At 37.1% G+C, this 18,115-nt stretch overlaps 1 protein-coding gene across 3 annotated transcripts in view; it reads right to left on the bottom strand.

Moving 5' to 3' along the window:
* The window catches only part of SLC36A4 (solute carrier family 36 member 4), an 88,773-nt gene that overhangs the window by 47,278 nt on the left and 23,380 nt on the right, over positions 1 to 18,115 (bottom strand). For all 3 annotated transcript variants that reach the window (XM_064719009.1, XM_064719017.1, XM_064719026.1), the window contains one exon: positions 3,692 to 3,861. In XM_064719009.1, coding sequence (XP_064575079.1) covers positions 3,692 to 3,861 — 170 coding nt within the window. The remainder of the gene's footprint in view (positions 1 to 3,691; positions 3,862 to 18,115) is intronic.

The following is an 18,115-nucleotide window of genomic DNA, read 5'->3' as shown; positions in this document are numbered from 1 at the left end:
CATTCAAATGGACAGAAAAGTTATTGCATCAATTTACATGCTGACATAATGGTGTAGCTAGTTCAGAACCTACTGCTTTCATGACACACATCTTTTTGACTGGTGAGTAGCTTTTAGAAATTTAGAGGGAACAAGAGTTCTGCAAGACTGTCCTTATTCCAGAAGATATAGATTAGATTTTAGATTAAGATATAGATAGATTTTAGCTGGTTAAATTTTAGCTGACCAGATACCCAGAATTCACCTCTACTCTCAGGCTTCAGACTACCTCAAGCCTTTACAAAAGTAATTTCTAAAATATATTCAAAAACAGGATTGGTAAGCATCCCCATTACACTATTTTTTCTACAGCTCTATGACGATTAAAACTTTCCAAATTAAAAAAATACTTTTTTATATTACTGAGGTGATTTTACTAGTAATTTAATATTATATTCCAATCAGAAAAAGATGACTCCTTAGGCTACCTTTTAATAAAAATCTACATCATTCATATGTGCTACACCACTTTCCAATTCGTTATTTTAGATTTCATTATACTCATCTGAAGAGTAGAAACATTGGCAAGCAGTGCAACAAAACTTGCAGAACAACACAGCTAGACCAAAGAGAGCAATAATAATGTGAAGCTTTCACTTGAACTAAGCTGCATGTGAAGTCTTGTCGAACTCCAATACACCAATGTTTGTATGGTCATTAACTTTTGGAATCCACAATAAGGGAAGTGTTGTACAAAGACTCACTTATATCTAACAAAGAACAGGTGGTGGAAAGAACCTTCATATTCAGCCTCAAGAAGACAAGAACCCAAAAAAGAAGAAAGAAGAAATTTTTGACAATGAGGATAGTGAAGCTGGGGATGCCCATCCCTGGAAGTGCTCACGGCCAGGTTGGGTGGAGTTTGGTGGAGCAACCTGGTCTTATGAAAGATTTCTCTGCTCATGGCACAGGGATCAGAACAGATGATCTTTAAAGGTCCTCTCCAACTGAAACCATTTCATGAATCAACAAGGCCCAAACCAAAGACACTTAAGCAGAATTTTCTGTAATTTACATCTGCAAATACTGAAAACTACTCTTTAAGTCAATTTTCAACATATTCTAAGTAATATATTATGCTGAATGACAATTTGTACTCCCAAACACCATCTAAATAGAACAGCATCAAGCCATTTATCCAAAAGCACCAATCTAGCAGGATATTTTTAATACAAGTAGTCCTCTATTTAAATTAAACTTAAGAACTTAACTAGTCTAGGGCCTGTGTATGCCTTCCAGTCAATTCATCTGTGAGATCATCAAATAAAACTCTGAAAGCAGCAGAATTTTAATTTAATTTTCTATATCAGGAAAAGCTTATTTTTAAGACAGAGGCTGTCCAGCTGGAATTAAACACATAAGCCAAGTCTCACTGCTTAGATACACTCCAGGTCTTTCGCCTGTCTGTCTTCCTATGAAAAAATTCCTCTGTTCCTTGCAATTTCTCTGGTTCAAACTGGCAACTTAATGGCTTTTTATGTGAGGACCAAATAGCAAAATAGTGTCCTACGGTTCACTGGAAATTTGTTTTGCTAGCCCAGTAAATTGCAACCATTTGTCCCTCAGTACTGCATCAGGCAGACCCAAGTCCTGCACAGCACTGGCATCGTACATCACAATCCCTGAGCGCACCACCGAGCTGCTTCTCCTAATTTTGTTTGGTGCTCTGGGGTACTCTCCAGGGTAAGACAAAAACAGATGACTTTGTTAACTGTGGATATGTGCCCTGAGTAGCTTTGAGGTTATTACGCTTATAATGCCAATTTCCAACCCTACAGAGCACCAGTTTCCATCTCTTTTATTGTCTGTTTCCTTGCATTAGGCCTGCAAAGCCATCAGCACAAATATCATCATCATCACATCTGCACTGTAGCCAAGAGCTATTTGAAAACTCCTATGTGAACAGCTCTGTTAGACAGCAGGGATGCAGAATAAAGTTCATTCTGTTGCTTGCATGAGCACAATAAAAAGCAACAGTGAGTAGAACCTTAGCTTATTACACATTCCTCTCACTCCCTGTTTTTTAATAACACCTCTCTTAAGGCACAAATAAACCCAGAGCTACCATTTAAAACAAGCTTTTCACTAATCTTATAAACAACAAGGACTGCCATGGTTTATTAGAAATAGAAGTATTATTCCTTTCAGCTGCATCACACAGAAAAGATACAGTAAACATTTACAGATTTCTGGTTTTTTGGTTTTTTTGATGTCAGACAATCCTAGAATGGTTTGGGTTTAAAGGAACCTCAAAGATCATCCAGTTCCAACTCTCCTGCCATGGCTAGTACCTTTCACTAGATCAGGTAACCCAGAACCCCATTCAGCTCAGTCCTTAACACTTCCAGGGATGGGGAGTCCACAACCTCTCTGGGCAACCTGTTCCACTGCCTCACCACCCTCACACGACAGAATTTGTTCCTAATTTGTAACTGAAACCTGCCCTCCTTGGGAAGGGAAGGGGAAGGGGAAGGGGAAGGGGAAGGGGAAGGGAAGGCCCAAATCTCAGTTGTTACGACAGCAGTATAAAAACAAAGCAAGTAAACAAGCAGGAAGAAATAGATGAAGGTTCTAGCAATGAAAAATCATTCATCCTTCAAGACACATTTTTTATACTCTCATGTATTAAACATTGGAATCAGTCTGGCAATTAAACAAAACTTCTTAAGAATATTAAAAATGCATAGATCACACTGACTCCAAGGAATGAAAAGGAAGAAAAGAAAGTGAAAAAGTAACATTTAAAAATTGAGAACATTCATTACATGTGTTCTCCCATTTTTCAAAAAATCAGCATTCATTTTATCTATGCAGGGTTTTTTTGCCAGTAATTTGAGATTTCACTACTTTAATAAACTACTACAATGGACGTTGAAGAAGTAGATGCAAGTATATAACCTATAAAACATTACTTGATCAGAATGAAAACATTAAAATACTTTTCAGTTTTAGCCCTTTTGCACTGCTGATATACCTAATTTTAGACCTATTAGACAAAACTATTAAAAATAAATTATATTAGAGAATAGTTAAGAGTATGTCCATCCACAGACAGATATAAAACTAACTATACAGCAGTTGAAATCATCTTCAGTGCATCTTCAGCATGTGACATTCATAACATTAAAAAAATAGCTAAATAAAAATTGTAGAATCCTTGAGACACTAGCAAACATAAGCTTCATTCTCCTGATAGGAAGTCATCATATACACTATCCCTGGACTTGCACTTGAACTACAAAACCATTCATCTTTGATGTCTTCTATTCCATTTGGCCACTTGCTAAACTCAGTGATTACACTGAAAGTGTGATCACTCAGTGATTACACAAGAAAGGGCACCATATCACCAGGATATCCAAGGTAAAAGTTGCTTGTTCCAGAACTGTGTATTCCCCCCCTCAAAAGTCCTGGAACTAGCTCCTTCTAGAGAGATGGAATGATTTATAACATCATTGATCAGCATTTATAATATCATTGATCACCCTCCCTATGCAAGTCCTTTTAATATGGAAGAAATGACTGGTGAGGACCACAGCTCTATTGTGGATACATTAAAAGTCTGAGCACCCTGAGGGCACTGAGGCATGGGACAACCTTTCCAACATTTCTGCCTTCTAGGTTACTGCTTTTCAATCGCAGAGGCACTTACCACTTATCCTGTGGCAGGTTTAAAGTTATGCTGCCTTTGACTTCATCTCCGAAGCGCATATACCCCAGGGTGGCCAGCGAGATGTACAGTGCCATGACTATAGCCATCCCAACGTTCAGTGCCTGTGGGAAACGGGAGCTGTCCTTCATTCTGTTTTCCAATGGCAGCACCTGGAAACACAGGGAGAATCAATCACATCTGATGTTCTCAGAGCAAAACTATTTGTCTCCCCTCTTTCAATGTCAACTTCCAAAATTCAGGTTATTTTATAAATAAGTAAGATTATTCTACAATAATGTTTTACTGCCCAGATGGTCACAATGTCTTCTGTACCCAATAGAAAAATTGGAGATTGAAAAGCACATATTTTGGTTGGAAAAAAGCATCAGTGTGGAATCATAAAGCAATATTCATAGGTTAGAAAAACCGCCAAGAGAAACTTATGGTGTGGAGATGAAAATACATAAGCAATGAGAGTAACATGAAATTTTTTTTGGCAACAAAATTTTTCAGAATCCAAGGATATTTCTCCAATTCCTGTCAGGTATGCCTGCACTGACAGCCTCCATCACAGATAAAGCTACTGACACACAAGCTCAGTCTCAGCACACAGCCTCACCCTCCCAGCAAATACTCTGGAGTCCACTGTCACAGAAAACTTTTATAAAAAAATCCTTTCCTTAGGATTTTTCCTCCTGAGAAGCTGAGAGGCCTCAGAAACAAAATGTAAACAATGATTATCTGCTGCTGTGGAATGCAACATGTGGATCTGTGATTGGTCTCATGGAGTTGTTTGTAATTAATGGCCAATCACAGCCCAGCTGGCTCAGGCTCTATGTCCAAGCCACAAACCGTTGTTATCATTCCTTTCTATCCTTAGCTTAGCTAGCCTTCTGATGAAACCTTTTCTTCTATTCTTTTAGTATAGTTTTAACATAATATATATCATAAAATAATAAATCAAGCCTTCTGAAACATGAAGTCAACATTCTCGTCTCTTCCCTCATCCAAGAACCCCTGTGATCGCTGTCACAGTCCATGACTACCAGAATGCAGTCCCAATGCTCTTTTTCATCTCTCTAACAGAAACGGGGCCAGGTACACCAAGCCCTGCTTTTCCTAACTACAGTGCTTTGGGCCTCACTTGGTCAAGCCATCTCACTGGGCCTGCCATCACTGCAAAGTGAAGACTCAGGCGTTTCAACCGTTACTGCACGAAGTTTGCTGGGAATTGCCTTTTACTTTTACTACTCTACAGCATTCAGAAAAACACTCTCAGTAAGTTCCAATTTAAGTTTTTAGACACCCAGACAAAACTTCCAGGCAAGACAGTAAAACCCAGTGACAAGCTCACATATTGCTCTTCCTACCTTCCATTTCACCCACAAAACAGATCATTAAAACATCAGCTGACGGCACATGGATACTCCTAGACAAGCACTTCCCCCACTTCTTTCAGGAGAACTGTACAGTCATCTCAAATACTGAATATGGGATATAGTCCAAGATTAAGACACATAATATGGTATGTCTACATCTAAGTGAAACATCCAAGCTCCATTGATGCCTTAGGATTTTAGCTTTTCTATTTTTCATATATTTATAATCCTGCAATTCTTTAGAGTATAACTCTAAACTCCATATAGAGTGTTAGCAACTGTTTTTCTATTTTAGTCAGACAAAACAATTCCTCTCTAGGCCTGGGAATCAAGGACATCTTACTGTCTCAGCCCCAAGAGATGTAAACAAAAGTGATTTGGAGGGCAGCAAACTTGGGGTAAAATGACTTCATTACCTGAAGCTGAAATTGGAAGATTATTCCCCAATATGCAAATGGATCAAACTTATAAAAGTATGGAAATCCATGACCCATCATCCATTTTTGGATGTAACCCTGTGGGGGGCTTCATCTACCCTAAAAGTACCTGAAGGCCCTTTAATAAATATAATCACTTTTTATTCTCTTAATTTTTTCCAGTCTTTGTTTTTAGGTAGTCCCAAAAAGGCATCACTAGAATGAAATTAGGTAATGAAGATCTAGGCAATACAGAGAATGGAATAAAGTTCACAGCTCAGCTTATCTTTCAGTAGACATGCAGGTTATATTTGATGACAGCACAGTTAATTAAAGAAGCTTGTCATCCCTGGTTAGCACTTATGTCATATCTAATACAGACAAACAGTCCCAGTGCAATAAGGTTGTCCTGTAAAAGCTAGTGTTCATCATACAAAATTGCTTTTTAATTGACTGAATATTTACTATTTAAGCAATATGAGTTATGAAAAAAACAGATTTCATCCACTAATTAACTAACAAATTGATATATCTGAATTTCTGGCATATTATTTTCTATATGGTAATTACTCCTTTCCTCCTAGTCACCCACTGAAATTTACTTCCTTACTTGTAGTAGCATAACACCATTGCCAGTCTATACCACATGGCCCTATTTCTCCTGTATTTCAAATCCCAAAAAGTAATTTTACACTTGGGAACCGAGACGTCCCTAAACAGGTACACATTTAGAGGTAATTTTTATTCCTATTCAATTAAAATGCATTATACATATCAACTTCTTTATATATTTCAGAGCCTTCACTGCTGATGTTGCTTCACCAGAAAAGAACCTGAACTTAGACTGTAACTTGATCTGGTGGGGAATGCAGAATTTAAACAAAGAAGAGTTTCAGAAATTAAATCAATTTTTAAATGAGTGTCGAGCAGCAGGAAGAATGCAAAAAGAGACATGGTCCGTAACAGACTCTAACCAGGGTATCTGCCTTTTAAATATTTTTATATTTTAACAAAGTTCTTTTCACAGGCAGACAAGACTATCATAGAATTGTTTCTCTGAAAATTAGTTCATAAATTAAGTAAAGGACTAGTGGCACACACTATGTTCAATGTTCTAGATTCCAAAAGGAAGCATTGAAACTTTCTTTTCAAATTTTTAACTATGCAGACATTTTTTATCTTTAGTATTTAAAGCCAAACAGTTTAGCATTTAAACCAGAAGACCCGTGTTTCTCCAAGAAAACAAAAGCATAAAAAAATTAAAAGCAATTTAAAACCATTATAGGACAATGCTCTTAAGCATACACACTCTGATTTTTAACTATCCACAAAACCAAGTTTACTCATTAAATGCAATGGTATCATTTCCTGTATACTTATGTGTAAATCAGAGTAAAACATATCCATTTAAACTCATGTTCTCATATCAACATCCCCTCTTTAACGTTACAACTTTCATTTTTGCTGAGTGTAAGGAAATGAGACACTAAAAGAAATACAGGATAATAAGACTGGTGGTGATAGACACATTAACATATGTAGACTGTGAAATTATATTTAAAAATGCAAATTCCTCCCAGCTTATCCTTGAGTTAGTATCAGGACTACATGTGCCTCCAGGCTGAGCAGATGAGAATGCTAATGCAGCCTTTTGTGCATCACTCAGAGCAGGTGAAAGTGTCCCTGCCCAGCTCAGCACGAGCCTTCCCAGGTTCATGTTCCCTCTCTGAACAGCAGCAATCTCAAGACAGTCATCATTGCAGGAGATGCTTCCCTCACTAAAAGTGACCCCCAAAGAAATCATGCAAAGAACTTGAGCCAGGTTTTAGAGAGTATCCAATATCACCCACCCCAGACAAGCTAAGAAGTTCTGTAACTCATGGGATTAGCATGACACTGAGTAACAACCAATTACATGTGTATTACCAAACTCACCCAGCTCCCTAAGCTGTTGAAGCCCATCAGGATCCAAAGGATCACTGCAGCATCCACAAGGAGACAGAGGCTGCCAGGAGATATGATGTGAGCCAGTGCTTGTTCTGACACTGAGTCACTGGTGGGCAGCTACTGGATAGATCTTCACTGTAAGGTTTCTTTCCAGTCCCTGCACAGCTCCTCTTGCAATGACTTCAGAAAACCTAACATTTCATCTGAATGCAAGAGACAAGGTTCTTTTCACAAATGCTTTTTAGTCCTGGTTTTACAGCTTCCTTCCTGGAACCAGGAAGTGAGATGAATTAAGATTCAGTTTCAAATATACATTCTTAACCTTTTTATTTAATGACTCTCTTCTGTGCTTCTGATTTCCATGCTGCACTTCCTTCAAGCCCTTTCCCCTTCACTTCACACTAGTCCCTGTCATAGCCTTAAACACCTACAAAATAAGATATTTTAGACTAAGCTTATTCTTTTCCTAATTTCTCAATTTCCATCCTTTTTTTCCTCCTCACTGAGTAAACTCTCTATCTAATTTTTCTCTGTCAGCTGCTTCACAGAGTTTTTCCTACAATTTTTGAGACATTTGCACACATCACTACTACTATACTCCTTGAAACTTAATACTATATTCTTTTAGTTACAATCAACCTTTGGCTTCTTAAAATTGCAAAACAAGCACAGTACATCTTGCTTTCATCCACCAAATAAATTCAAAACTAGCCATAATTAACTGGCAAAGAATTGTAACTGAATGTTTGAAATAACCTGGCTAATCTGATATCATCCATTATGCAAAGTGCTTTCCCCTTCATTTCAAGCTGCCTGAAGTAGGTACAAATATTCCCAGTAATACCATTGCCTCCTCATCCCTTGCCTTGAATATCCTGCTACACTCACAGTCTTCCTGCAAATAAGCTGCAGGGGACTGCCTAATTTTAATCAGAAATCTCTACTGTACTTTTAATATAACTGCACTAAAAAAAATCCCTACTAGAGAATTTGACCTGCAGACAATCAGATAAACTTTTATTTAATTTTCATAGCCACTGAAAGCTAATCTTGGAATGGATGGCTTAAGAGCAGATGTGCTTAATGTTTAAATACATAAAGTCACCTTTCCATTTCTCAGGAAATCCCACTAAAATGGCCATCCTTTATCTCCTGCACTTTTAAAGTAAGTACATTAGGCAGACAGCTATATAGAAGTTTTGATTGGCTTAAGCTAAAGACAACTCAAGAATTTTGGAAAATTAAAACCAATATATTTATCAATTTACTCAGGGAAGAAAAGTATCTAATAATGCTCTACAGCAGCAAAATAAAGCCCTGTTCAAAGCAAAAAAATCTGATATCAAAGGTATTCAAGATATGTAAACCTAAATTCTATTACCTAACCTTCAAAGACAAATATTAAATCCTCAGCAGACAAATGCAGTGCAAGCCTGGCCCATTCCTTTTTGTCTGCAGAAGATACCAATGAATTCATCTGCTCACTGAAAGGTGGATTTACAACCACACAGCCTATGGGGGAGCTGCAGAAAAAGTACAGTTACCTCAAGTAAAATAATAGTAACAACATACACCATTATTATATTACCATGTTTGCTTTTCTGTCCTAGTGCATGTGCTCTTGCACTGCACAGAAAAAGGTCATGCAATATTTTGAGCAACAGGCTTCTATTCCATCACTTTTAGGTACACTTTTAAAGCTGACTCTCTTTACTAAGCTACAGAACATCACTATTTAGAACACGTAGAATAAACAATCCAATTTTCCTTAACAGATCCCTCATGACTACAAACAAAAGGGCAGCTACTATTACCCAAGGAAAAGTGCAAGCCAAATGGTGACTGTACATCAATTTTTATAGTAAAAGTTTTATATGAAATAAATAAACCCAGAAGAGAAGTTCTCACTACAGAACACACTGCCTTCTGAAACCTGCTGAGCAATTCCAATCACTCCAAAAACCAATCTCCTCAGACTCCAGTAAAGCCCCTTTCGACTTGTTTCACCAGGAAAAAGTATTACTCACCTACACAAAAAAACCAAACTCAATCTACCACCCTATTCTGATGGCCTTGATTTAACAATGCTTGAAGGAATTGTGTAAATCTTACCTAGCTTGCTGTCCAAACTCTGCACTCTCCAGGGGTTCTTTTTTTTCTTTTATTATATTCAAGAATTTATTTATCACTTTATTATTATATTTATTTAATCTTTATCTTGCTCTGAAATTTAACAGAACTTCTGCAAGTTTGTGTATTATCATGTCCTATGTGACTTTGTGAACCAAATCCAAAAAATTTCTCTCCAATGAAAACTGGAAATGATAAAGCAGCATTTTAGTTCGGTCATCAATATTTTAAAATATTTTTAAATATCTGTCCTGTCAAAATCACTGAAGTGTTATATGCTTTGCTGGCCTTTACAATAGTATGTGGTTTTATCCAGCAGAAGATAAATGCTAATAGAAAATTACGTTTCTAATTTATCAGACAGTTCCAGCCCCCAGCCACTTGGACTGCAGCCCACAGACTATACAGCACTATGGTCTAACACGTTCTGAATAAGTTATGCTACTCTCAAAATTTCCACAAGGTAAGTGATAAAAGAAAAAACTACTTAGAAATGCAAGTGTTGCTGAAGGGTATATTTCAATCTACTGCAATAATACATAAAGATGTAGTACATGATTGTGTATTTCTGGACTCTTTCTGGCTCAGGAGGTAAAAATGAAATTTCCCAAAGCTGTAATGGCACTTAAATTTTTATGCCAGCCAATGATCAAACCCACACTGAATTTAAGTCCCCTCAAAATAAGTGATAATGATTACTAAGTTCTCACCTATCCCTACCTGTTCCTTTGTAAGCAAGAGAAAAAATTTACAAACTTCAATCTGTTTCAATGGAAAGGTTTAAAATAAAACGTTTTCCCAAAAGGTCTTTTGTCTTTTATGTGAAATGCTCCTCCACCCATACGTTGCTTTATTTTCTAAGGGGACACAGAACAAAGTATACACATATTGCAAGGTCCTGCATGGGGCTGTGCAAATTTCATTACTGCAGAAGTGAAAAAATAAATTACAATGGTTTCCACTGAGGACTAATGAGTATGACAGGAAATAAATGGGATTAGAGACCTACAAACATTTTTAACTTTAAATACAGAAATTTCTCTGCCCTGGGATAAGGAGCCTTGAAAATACAGACATATACACTCCTGGATCAACAGCTAAAAAACAACAGGACCCCAAAACAGAAAGTGCTTTGCATGTCACATCTAACATTTTACAAGGCCATCATTGAAAGAAATAACCACCCAATTCTGAAAAGAAACCCCAACCAATCCAAACAGAAGGAAGAGAAGGCACTGACAATTTCACTTTCTTTAGAACAGTTCCATACAGTTCAGCTTGCCCTGAGAGCGTGCCATGCTTTGACAGCTGCACTACCCATCACCTTTCCTATGGCACACTCACAGAGCTCAAGCACAACACCAAGAATACACCAAGACAAGCAGAAGGACACACACCCCATCACTTCCTGCTATAATCTTCTCACTCCAAATATCTTCCCCATTACAATATTTTCCCTTTCCACCTCTCCCATTTCTTTTCATTCTTCTGCTGCTCCTGAGAAATCAGTATAATTTTTCAACCACAATGTTTATTAGGGAGCCATCACTGATGCCTGCAGAAGTGTTCAGCAGTACATTACTAGGGCTCTCAACTCTGGGAGAACATGTATTAATAAAAAATTTTAGGTTTAGGAAAGGTATTCTTCAGTGAACATTCAAGAACATTACTGAGTTAAAAATTCTTTCGACAAAATGATAGGTTTATTAATACCTAGTATTTTCAGCCATATAATAAAATAACTTTTTTTCCAGCTGCTGTCTCCATCATCCCTTATTCAATAAATGTAAATGATTCATGATTTACAACAGATTTAACTTATAAAATAAACATGTTGGCAAAATATTTAAGAGGCAAACTAGAACTTAAATTTCATTTATTGTTACATATAGACACAAGCATTGCACACTGCAATGCTACTTTCATCAATGAAAAGCCTGCACAGGGCCTATTATAGATGGTAAAGTTAAGATGCTGCTGATTAAATGACAGACATGAAAGTCTAAAACCAAGGATGCAAGTATTTGTTCTAGCTAGCTGCTCTCTCCAGGAAAAGTTATTAACATTTCTGCATCTTCAGGGTTATATTCAAGATCTTTCTCACATCATGAAGACTTACATTTAAATACACTTGGAGAATTCCATACACTGCAGGTAAGTGCTCACAAAGTTCAAAAAAGCTGCAGTTTAGAGGACTTGCAGAATGGTGGGCCAGGGGAACAAAAAATCTGGCCCCAAAAAAGCAAAATAATTTGCATGAATATTCCTGCCTGAAATTATTTAACTATGTTTCTAATTATATATAACATCATCATAAGTAGTTTGTGTATCACTCTGCCTCTACTGCATGTATAATTAAGGCAGACACATCTTCCATCTAAGACAGGGTCACATCTAAAAGGAAAATTAGCTTTTGTACCTCACTGAAGCTGTGTCTCACACCCCAAAACCCACCTGCCATAAGCTGGCGGCAGAGCACGACAACTTGGCCCTCTGACACTTGCTCTTTGCCTCCTTCTTCCAAGTCACCAACCACATAATGATTAAGAAAAGTTTCAGGCAAGTAAGAAGTAAACTTAAAATGCCTTTGTTCTACAATTGCGTAAATGCATCTGTATCTTATGTTTTCTAAAGAAAAAGAAACATTTGAATGCTGCAAGCATGTGTGTGGGATGCTGCCTGGAAGAATGTTATCCTAGGGACTTTGTGTTATTAAGAATTGCCTTTAAAATAAGAAGTAATAAAAGTACAATATGCAAAAAACAACGGTTCTCCAGGGTGAAAGCAAGTTTCTCCATTCTCAGGAAGTGCAGATTACTGGTAAGGAATATTTAACTTGATAAAGAGGTGATATCAAGTTGTCTGATACTTTATCAACATTCATCTGAATTGGGCAGATGTATATTTTTAACAGTTTCTGATACAACATCTTTCTATCTGCTGCACCCAACAACATTCTCTGTTTCTAACACATTTGTTCATCATCATTTCCTGATTTTGCACAGTAGCTACAACACACCTCTTGCTGACACAACATCCGAAGTCCACACTTACCATGTACATTTAGTAGTAGGTCATGTCCACAGTGATCAAACCCAGTCCAAATACAAAGACATGCTTGTCCAAACACAAAACCATCCTCAGAGAATTCTCACCTTTCACATTTTGAGGATACAAGCCTTTGCATTATCAAAAAAAACAACAATGGAATTGATATACCTTGGTCCAAAGAGATGATGCCTCAAGCAGATTTAGATGATGTCAGGTTACCTGTTAAATGTCTGCTTCTGATAAATACAGTCTGGTCTTAAGGACAAGGGAAGCATGCCACTGGGTTTCTTTTTTTTTTTTTTTTAAGGGCAATACTAATCTGTCAAAAGAGTTTTTGACAATGAGGGGCTTTTATCTCAAAGCCACAGGCCTAACAAGCTCATCTGCATTACTTTCCAAATCCAAACAATGACATTTTAAAATGATAATCCACTTAGTTTTCTCTTTTTAAATCTTCTGGAATTGGTTAGCTGCTGCCTAATGTGATCCAGAGCCTGTCTTCTGGTATACAAATACCACCCTATCTTCGGCTGCAAAGCTGTGATATCCAAGTTCAAAAGCAGTTTGAATAGTCATCTTCAAGTAATAGGCCAAAATATAAGAAGTCTTATTTTCCAAACCTGAAATTAATGTTGGAAAGTAATGTTTTTCTCTTCACTAAGCTAATCTGTCTGCAGCACTCAACAGGAGGGGAAAAATCACACTCAATTGTAAAAACTGCAGTTAATTTAGCATATTTATATGTAATGGAGAATGAAAATTATATTTCTTGTTTAAATATTATGATTCTATTGCATCCTTCTTCCTCCTGAAGCTTATTATAAAGTATCACTTTCACATTGGAATTGGTTTTTTATATCTAGAACAAGAAACCCAAGCAGACTTTTGACACAAAATATTCTTAAAGTGTAACTGCTATTACATAAACACAACATTATGCAAAGCTGTTACCTGCACATGGCAATGCTGCAGACAGAGCCAAGCCTGAAGGCGCTGCTTTACACCCTTCTAAAAAGGGCGTTCAAGACTCTTAATTTCATTTTGGACAAACTCAGTCTGAAGTTACTTTTAATTCAGTAACAAAATCTCACATTAATTTTAAAATCAGGCCTACTCGCCTCTGGAATATGAAAAAAGCATTCTAACATAGTTCTTAACAAAATCATGTTTCATGTTCTGTGAAAGACTTCTTCAGTCTACTACATCACCCACAGCTCCTGCATTCAAGGAGTAGCATCGGTTCTCTCTTCTGTTCTGTGGCCTGAACACCAGCCCCGTGCTTTGCCAGGCAGCACCATCTGGCACAGGGAACCCACAGCCACAGAGAACCAAACTACAGAGGGAGAGCAGCTGCCACATCTCCCAGCCCCAGCACAGTCCTGTATCCAAAAAGGTTCACTGAGGGCTGAAGATACATTTCCTCCACTTTGAAATCAATATTCTGCCCCTGAACCAAAATTTTCATTTGACGGCTTAAACAAAACCAAATATCTTATGTGGTTTGTCGCATCTGAGAGGAATAGCGGATTTGTCTTTACAAGCAAGTTGTGGGTCTGCTGGTAGATAAAACTAGCACTGGGAGATAAAAGAAACAATGGGAAGGATTCCACTGATTGATGAATGCAAAAAGATATTTGCTTTTACAAATAAACTTTAGGTTTGCTGATAAATGAAATTAGACACTGAGAGATGAAAGAAACAATGGGGAAGAAAAACCCCTAAATTCCATACCAATTAAAAATTAAAAGGGAGGGTTATACATTAAAGGGAAATCTTTAGTATCAGGCCTATCGGGGAGTCTGTACCTCTCAAGTACCTCAGCCAATGGAGAAGGAGAGAAGGGAAATGCGGCTGGCAAATTAGGATAAAAAGGAGGCTGCATCCTCCAAAAATTTGAGAGATCCCAGATTGCCCCATGGCCTCTCCCTTTATTCGAATAAAGCCAGAAAGGACTCCTCTGTCTCCTTTTTGGACATAAACCTCTGGTGTTTGGATTAATTTTCTTAACACATCCACTTGGGAGTACTGCATTTCTGTTGCTGCTGTTCCACAAATTGAACTGATGTCACCAGTCAGTAGGATTTTCACAAGGTCATCCTGATCATGGTAAAGTCTAAACTTACAAGTGATGAAATCCCATAACAACTCTCAATGCTATGAATGGTAACCCCGAGGCTGACAGTACTGAGCTCTCAGCTGCTGTTTGCTACCTCGGGGTCACTGGGGGCCCCTGCTGCCAACTTCTCCTGTTCCCACACAGGAATGATCCTCACCCATTTGCAGCAGCAACCTTAGACCAATCTGGAGTAGCCCCATTTTTACAGACATCTCTAAGTGGCAGCAACTAAATGAACAGCACAAGCAACTGACTGCAGCACTTTTCAATCCTGTTACAAGCATCACTCAGAGTGTAGCATGAATTAGCATCAATCAGCTCTTCAATAGCACTAACCTTACTCCTGCTACAGCAATTGCAACAAAAAACAACTTGCCTAGACTTTAGCAAATTACCAAAATTGCTCAAACCTGCTATCAAGTAAGAGTCTAGATGGATCACAGGCAAATATGAACAGCTCAATTCATCACATTAATAGCATCAATTCATCATATTAATTGTTGTTATTTTAATGAAATATATCTCAAAATAGTTTTATAATACTGGCTGATGAAATGTTTAAACTAGCTTTTAGTACCACCCAAGTGCTACTTTCTAGGCACTACCTTGGTTTCTTTGAGATCCTCTATTTCAAATACAAATAGTCCACGTTTTTGTTATTACAGACTTAAATAAGTAAAATTGAGGTTCTTCAAGTCTATTTATTTAGGGATCGACTATACCCAAAGCAACAATATTCCAAAATCTATACTGCTAATTTTCTTACAACACTATGACAGCTAATCAGTCCTAATCTAACAATAGATTTTAACCCAAACCCATGTTCATACACTCATCATCTGTGAGGCAAATATGATCTCTCAAGATCAAGAGGAAAGTTCTAGTAGGAATCTGTGACAGTGGTCACAAGGGTTTTCAGGATGAGGCAAGAGACGAGAATGTTGACTCCATGTTCAGAAGGCTTGATTTATTATTTTATGATATATATATATTATATTCTAATTATACCAAAAAGAAAAGGAAAGAAAAGGTTTCCTCAGAACCCAGCAAAGCTAAGAATAGAAAAGAAAGAATGATAACAAAAGGCAGCTCTCTCGGACTCTGTCCAAGATAGCTCTGTCTTGATTGGCCATTAATTATAAACATTCAAGATGGCCAATCAAAAATCCACCTGTTGCATTCCAGAGCAGCAGATAACCATTGTTTACATTCTTTTTTTGGGGCCCCAACTTCCCAGAAAGGAAAATCCTAAAAAAAGGATTTTTAGTGAAAAAGATGTCCGCGACAGGAATCTGCTGAATCATTGCAGCTCTCTGAAACGTTGCATTTAGTGAACAGGTCCTCTGTTTTATTAGTATCACTAATTTTTATTAGTTACTAATGAACTATAGTCATATTGTAAGTGATGACAAGTGCTAAACTGAAAGAAAAAAAAACTAAGATATATGTATTTTGGAACAATGGGATGAAAAAAAACCCAAGCAAACACACTGAGTTTTCCTCTCTTGTCAGGTTCTGCCTAATATGACTTCACCAGCCCAAAACCTCAGAATTTCATTGTCCCTTTTCATAACACCAGTAATCTGGCAGCTCTCAAGATGAGAATTGGCATAACACACATTCAGATTCAAGGAAAAGGAAAAATGAGACCCCATAACATACCATAACTGGTATGTCAACTTATTGTATAAAATTAAGCAATCAAAATCAACTTTTCTGAAAATTAAGACCTTAAGCCGTCTGTTTATAATGCCATGCTCAGACAGCTTCTCAGTAATATTAGATATTTGCAAGACATTCCAGAACAGAACCTAAAATCACGTCTCTAAAAACGAGACCAAGATTACATAAATCCATTTTATACGCCTGCAGTCAGACAAGAGTAGACTAAGGAGCCAATTGAATTAAATGGAGTTTAATTCATGGATCTAGGACCACATGGATCTACGAAGGATAGTAAGACACAGGGTAACAAAGTTACCACACACTAGCTACACAACAGGTTTATGATGGCAACTTCCTGAGCTATAATAACTAGTTATCAATTAAATCATTCACCAAGAATTACATGAAATACTAATTATGTAAAGAGGAAATGTCTTGCTTTGCTTCACTTATCTTTTTTTTATTTCATGCTTCAACAACTTTGTTTAGTTCTGATTATTCAAATATATGAAATAATCTTATCTTCAGATCTCTATAGTGAATGAAAATACAGCATAAGCATGCACAGCAAACATGCTGCATGCCTAAAATATCCCTGAGAGGCAGGGACATCTTAATACCATGCTGCATATAATGAACAGGCATTAAGCTATAGACTTTCATTTCAGTTTATAAAGGTAGCCATGTTATATGAATGGTTTTTTGTAATGTAAGCACACACACAAAGTGTATTGAACCATAATAAACATAAACATTTAATTAGTTTGTAAACACTAATAATAAGGTGAAAACTTAACCATGCTTTCAATTTGCTTTCAAGAGGGAGTAAATTATCACCAAGTAAAAAACAGAGACGGCCTATGCAGAAATACATGCAATACATACATAACACTAATATGTAATAATATAAAGTAGCATTTTTACATTTTAAAGGTACACATAGAATAAACCCTATATCATTAAGCTCTTGAATAAAAGAGAGATAAAAAATTCATGTTCTTGAAGATGCCCTTAGTAACAATCAGGGAGTCAAACAAGCAAATGCTCCGGGGAGGTCTTTAAGAGGTTTACATCAGAAGTCAATGCTGCCACTACTGATGTAACCTTAAGGAGCTGTCTAATTTGGGATCCAATGTGCCAGAAAATAATTACAATAAATCAATTCCCTACCTATAATTCAATAAACTCTGCTACCAAATGATAAGCCTTCACCACCTCCCCGAGGCTTACAGAGCTCTCACTTGGGATTCCCTGGCTACAAATACCTGTGTGCTATGCAGTACATGAGCAAACCTGATAAAACTGGGGCATGCATCAGATCTACTGTGCATGACACACACAGCAAGTGTAGTCTGTCCCAGGTAGACTATATAACCAAAAAGTAACAAGCTTAGTGTAGTCCAGGCTGATTATCTGAGGCTGGGGAGGTTTTTTTGCCCAAGACCTGTAGGTATCAAATAATCTCAGACAAACAGCTGATTTCCCATAAGGAAATTTCCACATGACAAAAGATGTTCAGATACACACAGATTTATGGTAGGTAAACCTCTGGATCAATCAGTTCATATGTGAGAAACAGTGGAAAATATGTTACAAAAGTATGTTCTCAAACTAAGTTAAAAGGTTTTCCTATTCAGCTATTCTGCCACTGACAACACAACAACAAAGTAAAATAATCTGGTTTAAGTCAGAATTGACAAATCTAAAAAAGAAAACAGAC

Source organism: Zonotrichia leucophrys, chromosome 1 (assembly GCF_028769735.1).
Source record: "Zonotrichia leucophrys gambelii isolate GWCS_2022_RI chromosome 1, RI_Zleu_2.0, whole genome shotgun sequence".
In the NCBI taxonomy this organism is placed as follows: domain Eukaryota; kingdom Metazoa; phylum Chordata; class Aves; order Passeriformes; family Passerellidae; genus Zonotrichia; species Zonotrichia leucophrys.
Note: the sequence above shows the minus strand (reverse complement) of the source record. Positions and strands in the feature narration are given on the sequence as shown.